A 13,077-nucleotide genomic window follows, 5' to 3' on the forward strand; every position below is an offset into this window, starting at 1 on the left:
GCGTTCACTGTGAAATTTTTATCGGGCTGTACACTTATGACTTGTACACTTTTAAAAACTCATTTTAAAAAGTCTTAGTTGCTTTAGTTCTGTGCTGAATTATGTGTCTTCCCTGCCTGATACCTGGAGAGAAACTAATGATTCCAGAATCATTCCCAGGTGGTGCTGACCTGGGACTGAGAGGAGGAAGTGAGCCTCTGAAGGAGGGGCCCTGGGAAAAGCGCGTACCTGAAGGGGAGCCCGCCCAGCACCCACAGGGCCGTCCCACCCCTCTCCACCCATGGCTCCCACTCCCACCAGACTCCAAGACCTTGCCAAAATTGCTGCCTGAGACATATCTTCCCAACTCACCGACTAGAGGAATGGATTTGCCCAGTGGACAGACATAAAGAGCCTGGTTTTAAGTTTTTCCTGCAATCCCTTCGTTGAGCCCCAGCAAGTGATTCCCCTGTTTCAAGCCTCATTTTCTCCAGCATTTGCAAGGGTGATAGGAGGAAATAGGTCAACAAGTCACTATGTGTGATGACCCACTTAGAGAAGGACTCAGCTGGACCTCGTTTTTCTACTGTTCTCTATGCACAGTCCCTTGAAGCGCTGTGGTGAGATGAGGTGCCCTCTCTCCTCCCGTCAGTCTCTGGGACGCTTTGATGTGGGAGAGATTAGTAATCCAAATAAAACTGCTGGGTGGGGGAGGTGGATGGGGGGATTTTTTTAAGGTTCCCTGTCTATTTGCTGCATGTTTCAGGATGGCCCAGAAAGGAGGGAGGATTGGTGCCACCTGAATAGCTGTCTCGCTGCCAGACTGAGGATGACCCAGCCTCTCGCGTGGAGCAGCCCCAGGCAGTCTGGGGAGTCTCTGAGCAGACGAGCTGGGGGAGGAGGTGTGGGGCAGATGGTGACAGCAGCTGTCGGGAAGATGGCTAAACAGCGTGGGCAGAAGTCAAAGAGGAACTTCCATCCTCCTCGTTCTCTCCCCAGACAACAGGCAGATGATGCTGGTTATTTCAAGGAGCTTCCAAGAATGGCATTTGATATATATCATGACCTTCCAAGAGAGCTGGAGATGAGCATTCGCGTCTCCTCTCCTTCCCCAGTAGGTGCCCTGTCGCACGTGCAGGCCTCACCCCCACATGCCAGGTATCGCAGGCCGAAGTCACAGTAAACACACACGTTCTTTCTCTCACTCTGTCCCACTTTGAGCAGCGCTGGGAGTAGAAGCCATTCTGGTTGTAGGAACTGGTGTCCCAGATCCAGGCTCTCTGAGGATCACTGCGTATTAGTACGACCCCCAGTTTCCGACGGTGTACTGTATTTCCCACACCTGTGTGGTGCAGGTCTGGAGCACAAGCACGAAAGCACCTGAGGTGTTCTTGATCTCCAGACACCGTCTGGTGCTCCTGTTTACGACAGCTCCTCCCTGCGTAGGAGGAGACACAGAGTCACAGTGTTGCCATGCCCTGGGAGTGCATCCTCTCCCCAGCCCCTGCTCTCCCTCTGCGGTCAGGCATGTGCTTGAGGGGCCCCTCTGTCCTCCACAAGTTGTCCAGAGGAGAAAAGGAAGCAAAGTTGAGAATTAGATCACCCAGTGCTTTCTCCACTAGCCCCATGGCAAACTGGCCAACTACGTGATGCTGCGTTGGCTCCATGAGACACACTGGCCTCTCCTGAGATTCAGACATCAGGTTGGCACTGACTGGTGTGGCCTGATGGCATCTTGCAGAGCCCTGGCCCCTTCTCTACTTGTCCTTCCTTTCCATGTCTTCACCCCTGAGCCCATGCAACCCAGCAGTGTCACTCTCACCTTGTGTCCCCCTCCCTCCTCAGTGAGACTCTGTTGTGGGCCTGGAGCAGAAGCCACATTCAGGAATCTCAGCCCACTTCCTCCATCACTCAGGTGCAGCTTCCTGTCCTGTCCCTCCTGCGGAGGGGTCTTCACCAAGCTTTACTACAAGGCACACCGTGGGCTGGAGTGCTAAAGAGTCAGTGTTGAATCCTTGCTCCACCACATACAAACTGTGTGGACTTGAGCAAATTACCCAACTTCTCCAAGTCTCAATTTCCTCTATAAAATGGGTTTAGCGTTCACCTTAAGGTTAAAACTAGGGTGAATATTTATCGAGCATCTGGTGACTGACACATGAAAGACGTGCAGTAAATCTTAGCTCATCTCTGCCGCTACCCATTCTAATGGGGAAGAGGGAGGGTCACCTTTCTCTGTTCCCACGTGCTCCCTCCAACCCCCCGAGCTCTTTCCTCCTCATCTCCACATCTTGACAACTAAGGATCCTGCCACTGTCCGCACTGCCACCTCTCTCGGCCTGCCCTCTGCTCCCAGCCCTCTCACTCCCATACCCCTCTCCCCACTTTGCAGGAATCATTCACACAATCTATGTTAGTCCTGGGTCAGGGTGTCTTCCCTTTATCCAGCCCGCCCTCTGCTATCACCCTCAGAGTCCACAGCATCCATTTCGATGTCCATTGAGAAATCCTGACCTCACTGGTCCCCTTCAGGTAAACTACCACCAAGTTTTCAACACCAAGCGGGACTGCAGCTCTCAGATCTCCAAATCTCTGCTGGCTCTCTAACCATCACCTCCCTGCTGCTTGTCTTTTCCCATGACAAACTGCTCTAACTCCCCCTGCACCCCCAAATCACCTGCCCCGAACTCCCTCTGCCCCCCCCACCCTGCTTTCCCTGCCTCCTCAGGGCACCCATCCAGCATCGGTCATTCGGGGTGACTCCCCAGGTTCTGCAGCTTCTCCTCCAGCACCCCCACTGCCCCTCTCTCTGGGCGCCTGCTTCCAGACCACAGAGCGCTGCTCGGCAGGGTCCAGCAACTGAGCGGCCAGGCTCCCATGAGTGTGCCTTACTTCTCAGGGTTACTCTTCCAGGCCTCATCACCTGAAAGCCATTGGCGATCCTCAGGACACTGCCTCACGGCGATCCCAGAGGAGCTGCCCTGCCTCTGTCTCAATGGCCAGCAGTCCCCTGCGCTCTGAGCCTAGCCATCCTTGATGCTGGAGAAACACCTCCTGTCTAACATCTTTCTTTTATTTCTCTCTCTTTGCACATTCCTTTTTATTGCCTTTAGATATATCCAAATGTCACAATGTTTCAGGGGGAAAAAAAACCCAGAACCTTAACTCTATCATTCTTTTCAACCAACATTCAGTGTTTTTCTCCCTTTCAGAATCAAATTTATAAGCAACGAGGAAATAAGATACAATGGTTAAGATTCTGTGCTTGAATCCTGAACATTTACCACACTGTGTGACCCGGGGCAAGGTATTTGACTTCTCAGTGCTTTAGTTACTTCGCAGGAGAAATAAAGCTAATGATAATGCTTCTCTTATAAGTTTTATAAGGACTAAATTAGATTATGCTTAAGCCAGTGCCTAGTACATAATATGTACTCAATAATTCTTGGTTATCATCGTCCATGTGACCGGGGTTTTGACAGTATTCCTTAATCCTCTGGTTTCTTTTACTTTGTGTTCATCTGGCTCTTGTACATTTTTGGTTTTGTTTTTATTGGGGATGTTACCTGTCAGTTTTTAAATGAGTTTTGTTTTTGTTTCATTTTTACTTTTACAAAAGGAATATACGCTTATTTTTTTTTATTTGGAAAGTATATTTCTAAAAATTAGAAGCACACATAATCGGATAACATTATATATATGGTTTTTATATTCTGCTTTTTAAATTTAACATTATATTATGTGTACGATGGCACTTTAATAAGTTTTTGGAAAGATTTGTATTATCTTTTAATTCTATTTTTCCATGAACTTTTTGAAGTACCCTTGTATTTTCCCATTTCGTTAATTTTTTAAAATACATTTTTTCAGGATATCATTTGAATGATATCTTGATATAATAATAAGTTCAAGGGATTAAAAAAAAATCTTCCCAACTGTTGGAAATTTAATTGTTTCTAATGTTTTGATATGATAAATATTAAGGTATTTTTTTCATTAAGCTTGGCCTACATTCTATACTGTTCCTTAAGTTAAGATATGGTCCTAAAAGAGAATTAGGGCCTTAAAGTAACTCGAGGGTTCTGATTAGTGTCAGGGTTTTTCCTATATATGGGCAAATTGCCTCTGGTACCATGCCAGCCTCCACGCCCACACATGCGAGCACCCCTCAGCATGCTCCTCCTCTGCACTTCCCGAACCCCAACTGAATGTCCTCCTCCCCGTCACTACGTCTTTCTGAAACCTTTTGCACCATGAGCTGTCACTCCATGACCACCCTTATCTCAGCTGCATCATGACTCTCAATGCTGGGCTTTTCATCTCAAAGTCCACGTTTCGCAAAATGCCTTATCTCTTTGAGCTGGGTCCCCTTCAGTCACTGGCACTGGCTCTCTTGTGGTCCCCAGAGGTCATAATCTCCTCTGGTTGACTCAAAACACAGAATCATAAAATTGGAAGAAAACAAAGGGATCGTCTAGTCTCATCTCCCTCTCAATTCCAGAAAATACCTTTGGTAACTTTTTAGTACAATGAATGTGTAAGCTGTGTCTACAAAGTAAACAGAGCACAAAAGAAGCCCAGCAGTCCATCACATATCACCTTCATATCTGAAAGAATTTCAGTCCTAAGAGACAGGAAAAGATTGGACAGAATGAACTGACCCAACACTAACTTACAATTAGGTAATATGTGATGAAATACATTTTCTCCTCCCTCTTTAACGTTTGGAGTTCTTGACATAGTGGCCATAAGAAACCTGGACATCAGCATGGGAGGCAGAATTTCCCTGAATGCCGCGCACTCCAGATCTCACACCCAGCCTAAATCTCTACTTACTCAGCAGCCTCGGTTAGCTGAGAGGGCGATCTTGCAAAATTCTCTTGGGATGGCAACCTTCAACATTTTGGGGGTACATAATTATTTCTTTAGGATAAGTAGTATCTTTAATTCCCAAGAGATTTAGGATAAAGTATAGACGTTAAGGGAGTCACATACTACTTGCTAAAAATTCTGTGTATATTTACTATTTTTAAGTACTTGCTATGTTTAAGAAAAATCAGCATCTTACAGATTAACCTTGAGATATCAATTTTAAAATGTCTAATTAAATAATTAAATTTGTGATTTCATGTTAAAATTTTATTGACTTTGTAAACTCATTGAAATATTTAAGATAACTGAAGAATCACTAAATTTAAGTCAGATAATTGAATTTCTTAAGAAATTTGGTTTTATGTGGAAATTTTAATGACTTTGTAAACACTTTGAAACAGTTAAGAGAATTTAAGAATTATTAAATTCAAAGTCAGATCATTGAAAGCTGTAATATTTAAGGAGATTTAATTTACTAAGTTATAAAAATCCTCTATAAAAATGATTGTTAAAACTTGTTAGGCTTATAGATAAAATAATAAGATTTGCAAGCTGAACTTAAAGTCTTAAAGAAAAGCCAGGGTTCTTTTAACTTTAATAAAGTTAATATTCATTTTTTTTAGATAATGTAAAACTGTAATAGTATTTTTTGTGCACAAAAAAATACCAATAAGGACATCAAAAGCTCACAGTTAGCACACTAGGCCTGCCAGATGCTCAGACGTGCTCTACTTGGTGACTACGGTTGGCAGAGAACTCACCATCATTTTGTAGGACAACTTATAAACTCTTATGCTGTGAGAAAGTCCCCCCCCACCCCCCGCTCCTTAGATGAACTCAAAAATCTGCCTCCCTAATCTGTAGCCACAGGTCTCACTTCTGCCCTTCTGTGACGATGACAGCATCGTCCTTCCTTCAGGTTCATCTCTCCAAACTAATACCTCCAGGTCTGCCAATCTTTCATTGGTTCCACAACCATTTATTGAATGCACGCAGTGTTTCAGGTGTTGTGCTGGGTGCTAGAGATAAAACAGCAGACAAAGCCCAGGCCCTGCCCTCCAGCATACAGCCTAGTGATGGAAAGAAGCAAGATACACGCCCAATCTTGTATGCTCTCAGATGCTCTCAGAAAGAAGCAAGAGAGCAGGCAGCTACAAGAGATGGTGAGACCAGGCTATGAGAGGGGCCCGAGAGCGACTCTTCTCCTTCCATCCTCCTCCTGCAGGGTCAAGGAGGCTTCCCGAAGGAGACAATGTCAAAGACCAGAGGAACACTTTATGGTTGGCCTGGTGGAGAGGTGGGAGGAGAGGGAATAACACCAGCAAAGGAGCCTGAGGTAATGGAGAGCATGGCCTCTCGCTGAATTACATGTAGTTCTAAATAATGGGAGCTTAGAGCCAGACACAGGGACTGGGAAGACAACATGCTTCTTTGTCTTCTAATTGATATTTTCTAGTTCAGGGAGACTTAATCTAGGATGCAAACACCCTCTGATATTACAAGTGAAATTTTTCACATAGGTGCATACGTACGAGGGATCTTCAAAAAGTTCATGGACAATGTGTATTATGAAAAAACCATGCATGGATTGCAAAAATTTTTTGCACCGAAATAAACTTCTACTAACTTGCTATAACACACCTAAACATGATCTAGTTTGATTCACTAAGAAGGATAAGACAGCCTTGTGAAAAGAACCTCTGTCAGAGCAACACTAATTCTGCTAAAACTGGAGCAAGAACAAACATCAAATGTGTGGTGAAGCCTGGGTGGAAGCGTGGTGAAATCACTGAAGCTTTTGAAACGTTTATGGGAACAATGCCCCAAGGAAATCAGCAGTTAACAAATAGATAACTCATTTTAAGAAGGGGTGAGACAATGTTGAAGATGAAGCCCACAGCAGCAGCAGACCATCCACATCAATTTAGGAGGAAAAAATTAATCTTGCTTGTGCCCTAATTGAAAAGGACCAGCAATTAACAGTAAAAAACAACAGCCAACACCACAGACATCTCAGTTGATTCAGCTTACACAAGATTGACTGAAAAATTACAGTTGAGCAAACTTATTGCTTGATGGATGCCAAAACTGTTGTGCCCAGGTCAGCTGCAGACAAGAGCAGAACTTACAATGAGCATTTCAAGCAAGTGGAATCAAGATCCTGAAGCATTTCTTTGCAGAAGTGTAACAGGAAACAAAACATGGCTTTCCTGGTACCATCCTGAAGACACAGCACAATCAAAGCAAAGGCTACTAAGAGGTGGAAGTGGCCCAGTTAAAGCAAAAATGTGCAGGTTAAACACAAAGGTTATGGCAACTGTTTTGGAGGATGCTCAAGGAATTTTGCTTGTTGACTTTCTGAGGAGCCAAAGAATAACATCTGCTTATTATGAAATTGTTTGGAGAAAGTTAGCTAAAGCTTTAGCAGAAAAACTCCCAAGAGCTTTGCCAGAGAGTCTTTCTCCACCTTGACAATGTTCCTGCTCATTCCTTTCATCAAAAAAGGGCAAGTTAGCCAGAGTTTTCATGAGAAATGATTAGGCACCCAATATCTAGTCCTGATTTCGCTCCTTCTGACTTCTTTTTGTTTCCTAAACTTAATCTTCAAAGGGTACCTACTTTTCTTCAGTTAATAATGTAAAAAAAAGACTGCATTGACATGGTTAAATTCCCAGGATCCTCAGTTCTTTAGGGATTGACTAAATGGCTGGTATTATCACTTACAAAAGTGTCTTGAACTCGATAGAGCTTATGTTGAGAAATAAAGTTTATATTTTTATTTCTATCTTTTAATTTCATTTTTCCATGAAGATTTTGAAGTCCCCTCATATGTTTTCCTGGAGAGAGCGTCTACAGCTAGCAGCAAATTCTCAAAGCCATTATTAACTTTAAAAAGTTAAAAGTTGCTGAGCTAGATTGTTCACATTTCTTAACATGTGGCACCTGAACCCAACACAGTACCAACATGTTCAGAGATATGGTCACAAACAGGCATTGCCTGCTTCCATCAGGACATCACATTCTCACCAAAGTGGCCTAAGAATGCATAAGCTTCTGGAGCAGCCCCAACACACAGTAAACTCACACATGGACTGTGGCCAGCCAAGTCCCTCATGTCATTGTCACATGGATTCTGCCAGATTCTCTCCACCCCATTCTTGGTCATTTGATGTTGAAGTTAAAGGCAGGGCTTTTACATCAATCCCTGTCAAATTTCAGCATGGTGCTCCATACTCCATAATGATCATTAATAATAAAACTAATTGCAATGGCTAATATTTATTGAACACTCTTACATACCAGGCCCCATGCTAAATACTTTACATAAAATATCTCATTTAATCTTCCCACAGTCCCATAAAGTAGATATTATTATCTCCTTTTTATAGATGAGAAAACTGAGCTTTGGAGAGGGTAAGGAACTTGCTAAAGGTGACTGAGCTGGGATTTGAGCCCAAACTCCTAATTATTAAGCTATAACAGACTCCAGTCTCTCTTCTCCTTAACCACCCCTGCCTTAGTTGAGAGACTCAATGTTTCATACCCAGTTCCCTGTTTCCAGTCTTTTCTGTACATGTTGCCACAAAAATTAATTTTCCTAGAAGACTATCAAATCAAATCTGAACCTCTCATACTATATTTGAATATATCTATCCTTTAAAAAAAATAAAGTGCAACCCACCTGTTTAAAATCCCAATATATGTGCAGTCCGTTTTTAGCTGCCATGGAACATGGCTCTAAAGTGGGCTTCTCCCCAGAGCCAGGGTCCGTCAGGCAGTGATCATCAGTATTTGCCTCTGCAATCAGTTGTCCTATATAGAACTCCCCAGTTAGATGGTAGTAGACATTCTAAAAGAGAGCAAAAGGACCTGTGTGGGTGCAGTGAGCAGGAGGCCTCAGCCTTGCAGAGACTGCACTGGAGTTTCCCAGACACTCAGATGCATGAGAAGCTCTGAGCTTTCTCAGGCAGCAGGGAGTCACCTCTGCTTCTTTCTCCCCAACTCCTAGATGATTCCTGGGAGACGGCCAGGCATGGGGCGGGGGAACTTAGCCCACTTCCTTCCCTACAAGGGCTCCAACAGAATCATGGCTTGTGTGAAGGAGGGAGTCTGTCTTTGAGGAAAACGCACAGCTGAACTTCAGAAGCTGTCACTGTAAGCCCCAGCCATAAGCCTGTCATCAGGAAAACTTTCAAATTTCCAATCTGACCCTACCTTGCTCAGTAAAAATGTCCCCTGGCTGCACCCTTCACTTGGTATCAGATGGTTTCCATCCCCTGGAGGGACTTCCGTTCAGCCTCTGTCTTCACAGGCCCTCTGTTTGCTTCCCTACAGCAGAAGCACAGGTGGCTTCAGCTGTCCACTCTCCAGGGCATACAAGGAGCAGTGGGAGGAGAGGCAAGGAAGGGAACGAGGTGACTGTCAATGAAAATATCACCATGGAGGATGGATGCAGCAGAGGCTCGCCTTTCTACCTTTCCTCCCTGTGCCTAAAATGGAACGATCTTGCCATGACTGAATGAACGAGGCAGTGCTGAGTCACAAGTGCAGGTTTGGGAGTCACCCATACCCATTACCCAGGACACTCAGCTTCTGCCGCCCCCTCACCTAACACCAAGTCTAAATCTGGTGAGGTTTGCAAGGGCTGAGCCTCACACACTCACCCTGTGGGGCAGGGAAGATTGTGGAAGATACCTGAGGATTGAATTTGTGGCAGGGATGCATGATGGGGGTGCTGCCTGGAACAGGTCCTCGATCCAGGCAGACATTTTTATCCAGTGTGTTTTTCATCTGAAGAGGCAAAGAGCACGGCAGACACACTGTTGTAAAGAAGCAGAGAAAAAGGGCCCCGAGCTTCCCGGGGCCCTGCATTTCCCGCAGTACACCAAGGGCGCCAGGAGCCACCAGCCGAAGGTGGAGAGGGATGGGATCCTGGCAGCCACTTGCAGAACTCCAGGAAACAGACACCGCTGTGGCACATGCCGCCTAGGAACAGCCACCCACCTCAGCCGTCACAGCACATGGAGAGACGAGCCCCTGCAGGAGTCTGGGTGGGAGAGGCTGAGAAACAGAGGGTCAGGGCTGCAGGCATAGAAGGAAAAGATCTGGGGTTTGGGGAGCAGAGAAGAAAGAAAGCTGAGAGGGTCCAAGGGCAAAGAGCCAAGGAAGGAGTTGTGGGGAGGAGGAGACTCTTGGGCAGGATGGATTTTGGAAACCCTTGGCTGGTAAGTCATGGGATTCAGGTTTCATTGTCTTTTATAGTCAAATATTTAAAATCTAAAGTGCTATTTCATAATACGTACTCTTCCATAGCCCACGATGCTGTGGATTGGCTTCAGAATTGGATACACATTTTTCAGGTACCAGTCAAAAGTTTTACACTTCAGTTTCTCCCGGAGCGCCACTCTGGAAGAAATGTCTCCATAGTCGATTCCAGAGTTCTGTCAATAAAACACCAAGCGTTTCTGTGCCTCCCCGACTCCCCCGTGGGTATGGGCCGCACATGAGGAACTGATTATTTTCCAGATAGCCTGTAAGGTCACCTTGATAATTTGTATTTCCAGGGAAAGTGGAAAAACCTTGACCCCTAGAAGCCTCTGCTGGTTTCAAAGACAGTTGCAAGGCCTGTGTAGCGGGGCCTCTCAGGTTTACTTCTTGTCCTAGCAAGCTGGCACAGACCACTCCTGTTTGAAGTGAGATTTCCATCAATAAGGCACAAAAGATGCCTCATGGTAGCCAGAAAAGGCTTTCAAAAGGAGTATTCTGGCACCAAGATTTGGAGGTGAAAGGATACTTTTGGAAGTGATATTTGCGGGAAGTCAAAGTGAAAGACTACCAGAGAGGCAAAATTGAGAAGGAAATGCAGAAACCACTTGTGTATCTGGCCCCTTTCGAGAATTTTCCACTGTGTTTGTTTCGGATCATCCCCTGGAGAAGTTCAATGCCCTTCATAGCTTGGGACTGTCACAATGTGACTCTGTAGAGATGAAAAAGCTGAGGATGACCTGGAGGGACATGTTTTCCAATCATACCTTTGGTAGACTGGGATGCTACAGTACGTTCTTACCCCTCTCTTCAAACCATGAGCTGACTGTGAGAGATAACTGGCACTTTGGGTTACCAAAGGAAGGATTTTGATTACTTTAAAGAAGGCTCAGGCATTAATGCACATTTATACATTCTCCAGAACTAGCGCTCCCAGTGTTTACCTGGCTCCTGACCTTATCTCGTTTCTGGACTTTCCCTTCTAGATTCATTCCATGGTCTCCCTCTATCCCGACTCCTTGGCTTTCTGGGGCTACTTAAGGATCCAGCACCATGAAGGGTAAGAGATTGTCCATGAGATGACTGCTCCCTGTGCATGCCTGAGCCCAGAGCCAGAGACCAGGAACAGGAGACAGCACATCACACCAGCCTCAGGCAGCCAGGGCAGAAGATGTGGGCTGAGCCAAGGTCATCCTCATTCTTGTGCATCCAATAAGATTACAGTGCCTCCTCCCACCACCCCATGTCCTGCCTATGATATTCATGTCCTCTTGAGACAGTGAATTCCTGATGCCAACCCCACCCTTCAAGGAATGTCCCACTCTAGAAGAAGGAGGAAGAACATGGAATTTAGAAGCCAGACTTCCTTAGTTTGAATCTTTGCTACTTACTACCTGTACTTCCTTAAACAAGTTCCCTCTAACTCTCTACGCATCAGTTTCCTCATCCGTAAAGCTTAGAAAAATAAGAATAAAACCTACCGCACAGGTATGGTGTGATGGTTAATGAGTTAATATATAAAACAGTGCCCAGAACATAGAATTGTTACATAAACGTTCAGTGTCGCCAATACACCATCGGGAGCTCACCCTAATTCCTTAGAGCTGGGAGGACACTTGCTCCATCCCTTCCCTTCCCCACCATTACCTCTTCCTTTCATTCTTTCCTGCTTCTCTCAATTCCATGACAAACCTGGAGAGGTATGTTCCAGGCCAAGTAGACCATGTGTTTGTGCTCATCCATCCAGATTTCAGCCACTCGCAGTGCATTGCGCTTCATGAAAGGGCTCAGATCCAAGGCATACGGCTTGTGGTATCTCTCTAGGTGAGCAACCCGGGAGCAGGGTAAGACCTCAATCTTCCCTCCACACTGCCACACCTGCGAAAGAAGAGAAAAAAATCACTTGGGCAGACCGGGCCCCATGGTCAATGAATTGCATAGCTATTGCCTCAGGAGACCATGCTTTAAAACAATTTTTTATTTTTATTTTATTTTTTTTATTTTTTTATTTTTTTTTTTTAATTTTATTTTGTCGATATACATTGTAGCTGATTAATGCTCCCCATCACCAAAACCTCCCTCCCTTCTCCCTCCCCCCCTCCCCCCCAACAATGTCCTTTCTGTTTGCTTGTTGTATCAACTTCAAGTAATTGTGGTTGTTATATCTTCTTCCCTCCCCCCCCCGATTTGTGTGTGTGTGTGTGTATGTGTGTGTGTGAATTTATATATTAATGTTTAGCTCCCTCCAATAAGTGAGAACATGTGGTATTTCTCTTTCTGTGCCTGACTTGTTTCACTTAATATAATTCTCTCAAGGTCCATCCATGTTGTTGCAAATGGCAGTATTTCATTCGTTTTTATAGCTGAGTAGTATTCCATTGTGTAGATGTACCACATTTTCCGTATCCACTCATCTGATGATGGGCATTTGGGCTGGTTCCAACTCTTGGCTATTGTAAAGAGTGCTGCGATGAACATTGGGGAACAGGTATACCTTCGACTTGATGATTTCCATTCCTCTGGGTATATTCCCAACAGTGGGATGGCTGGGTCGTATGGTAGATCTATTTGCAATTGTTTAAGGAACCTCCATACCATTTTCCATAGAGGCTGCACCATTTTGCAGTCCCACCAACAATGTATGAGAGTTCCTTTTTCTCCGCAGCCTCGCCAGCATTTATCGTTCATAGTCTTTTGGATTTTAGCCATCCTAACTGGGGTTAGATGGTATCTCAATGTGGTTTTGATTTGCATTTCCCGGATGCTGAGTGATGTTGAGCATTTTTTCATATGTCTGTTGGCCATTTGGATATCTTCCTTAGAGAAATGCCTACTTAGCTCTTTTGCCCATTTTTTAATTGGGTTGCTTGTTTTCTTCTTGTAAAGTTGTTTGAGTTCCTTATATATTCTGGATATTAATCCTTTGTCAGATGTATATTTTGCAAATATTTTCTCCCACTC

General features: G+C 44.7%; 1 protein-coding gene across 1 annotated transcript in view; it reads right to left on the reverse strand.

The window, feature by feature from the left end:
• Positions 1 to 1,276: 1,276 nt before the first annotated feature.
• Positions 1,277 to 13,077, reverse strand: part of GALNT8 (polypeptide N-acetylgalactosaminyltransferase 8) — a 73,404-nt gene continuing 61,603 nt past the window's right edge. Inside the window, exons 7-11 of the mRNA XM_063114838.1 lie at positions 11,809 to 11,994; positions 10,155 to 10,292; positions 9,547 to 9,642; positions 8,534 to 8,701; positions 1,277 to 1,417 (exon numbers count right to left, since the gene is read on the reverse strand). Coding sequence (XP_062970908.1) covers positions 1,277 to 1,417; positions 8,534 to 8,701; positions 9,547 to 9,642; positions 10,155 to 10,292; positions 11,809 to 11,994 — 729 coding nt within the window. The remainder of the gene's footprint in view (positions 1,418 to 8,533; positions 8,702 to 9,546; positions 9,643 to 10,154; positions 10,293 to 11,808; positions 11,995 to 13,077) is intronic.

Source organism: Cynocephalus volans, chromosome 1 (genome assembly GCF_027409185.1).
Source record: "Cynocephalus volans isolate mCynVol1 chromosome 1, mCynVol1.pri, whole genome shotgun sequence".
In the NCBI taxonomy this organism is placed as follows: domain Eukaryota; kingdom Metazoa; phylum Chordata; class Mammalia; order Dermoptera; family Cynocephalidae; genus Cynocephalus; species Cynocephalus volans.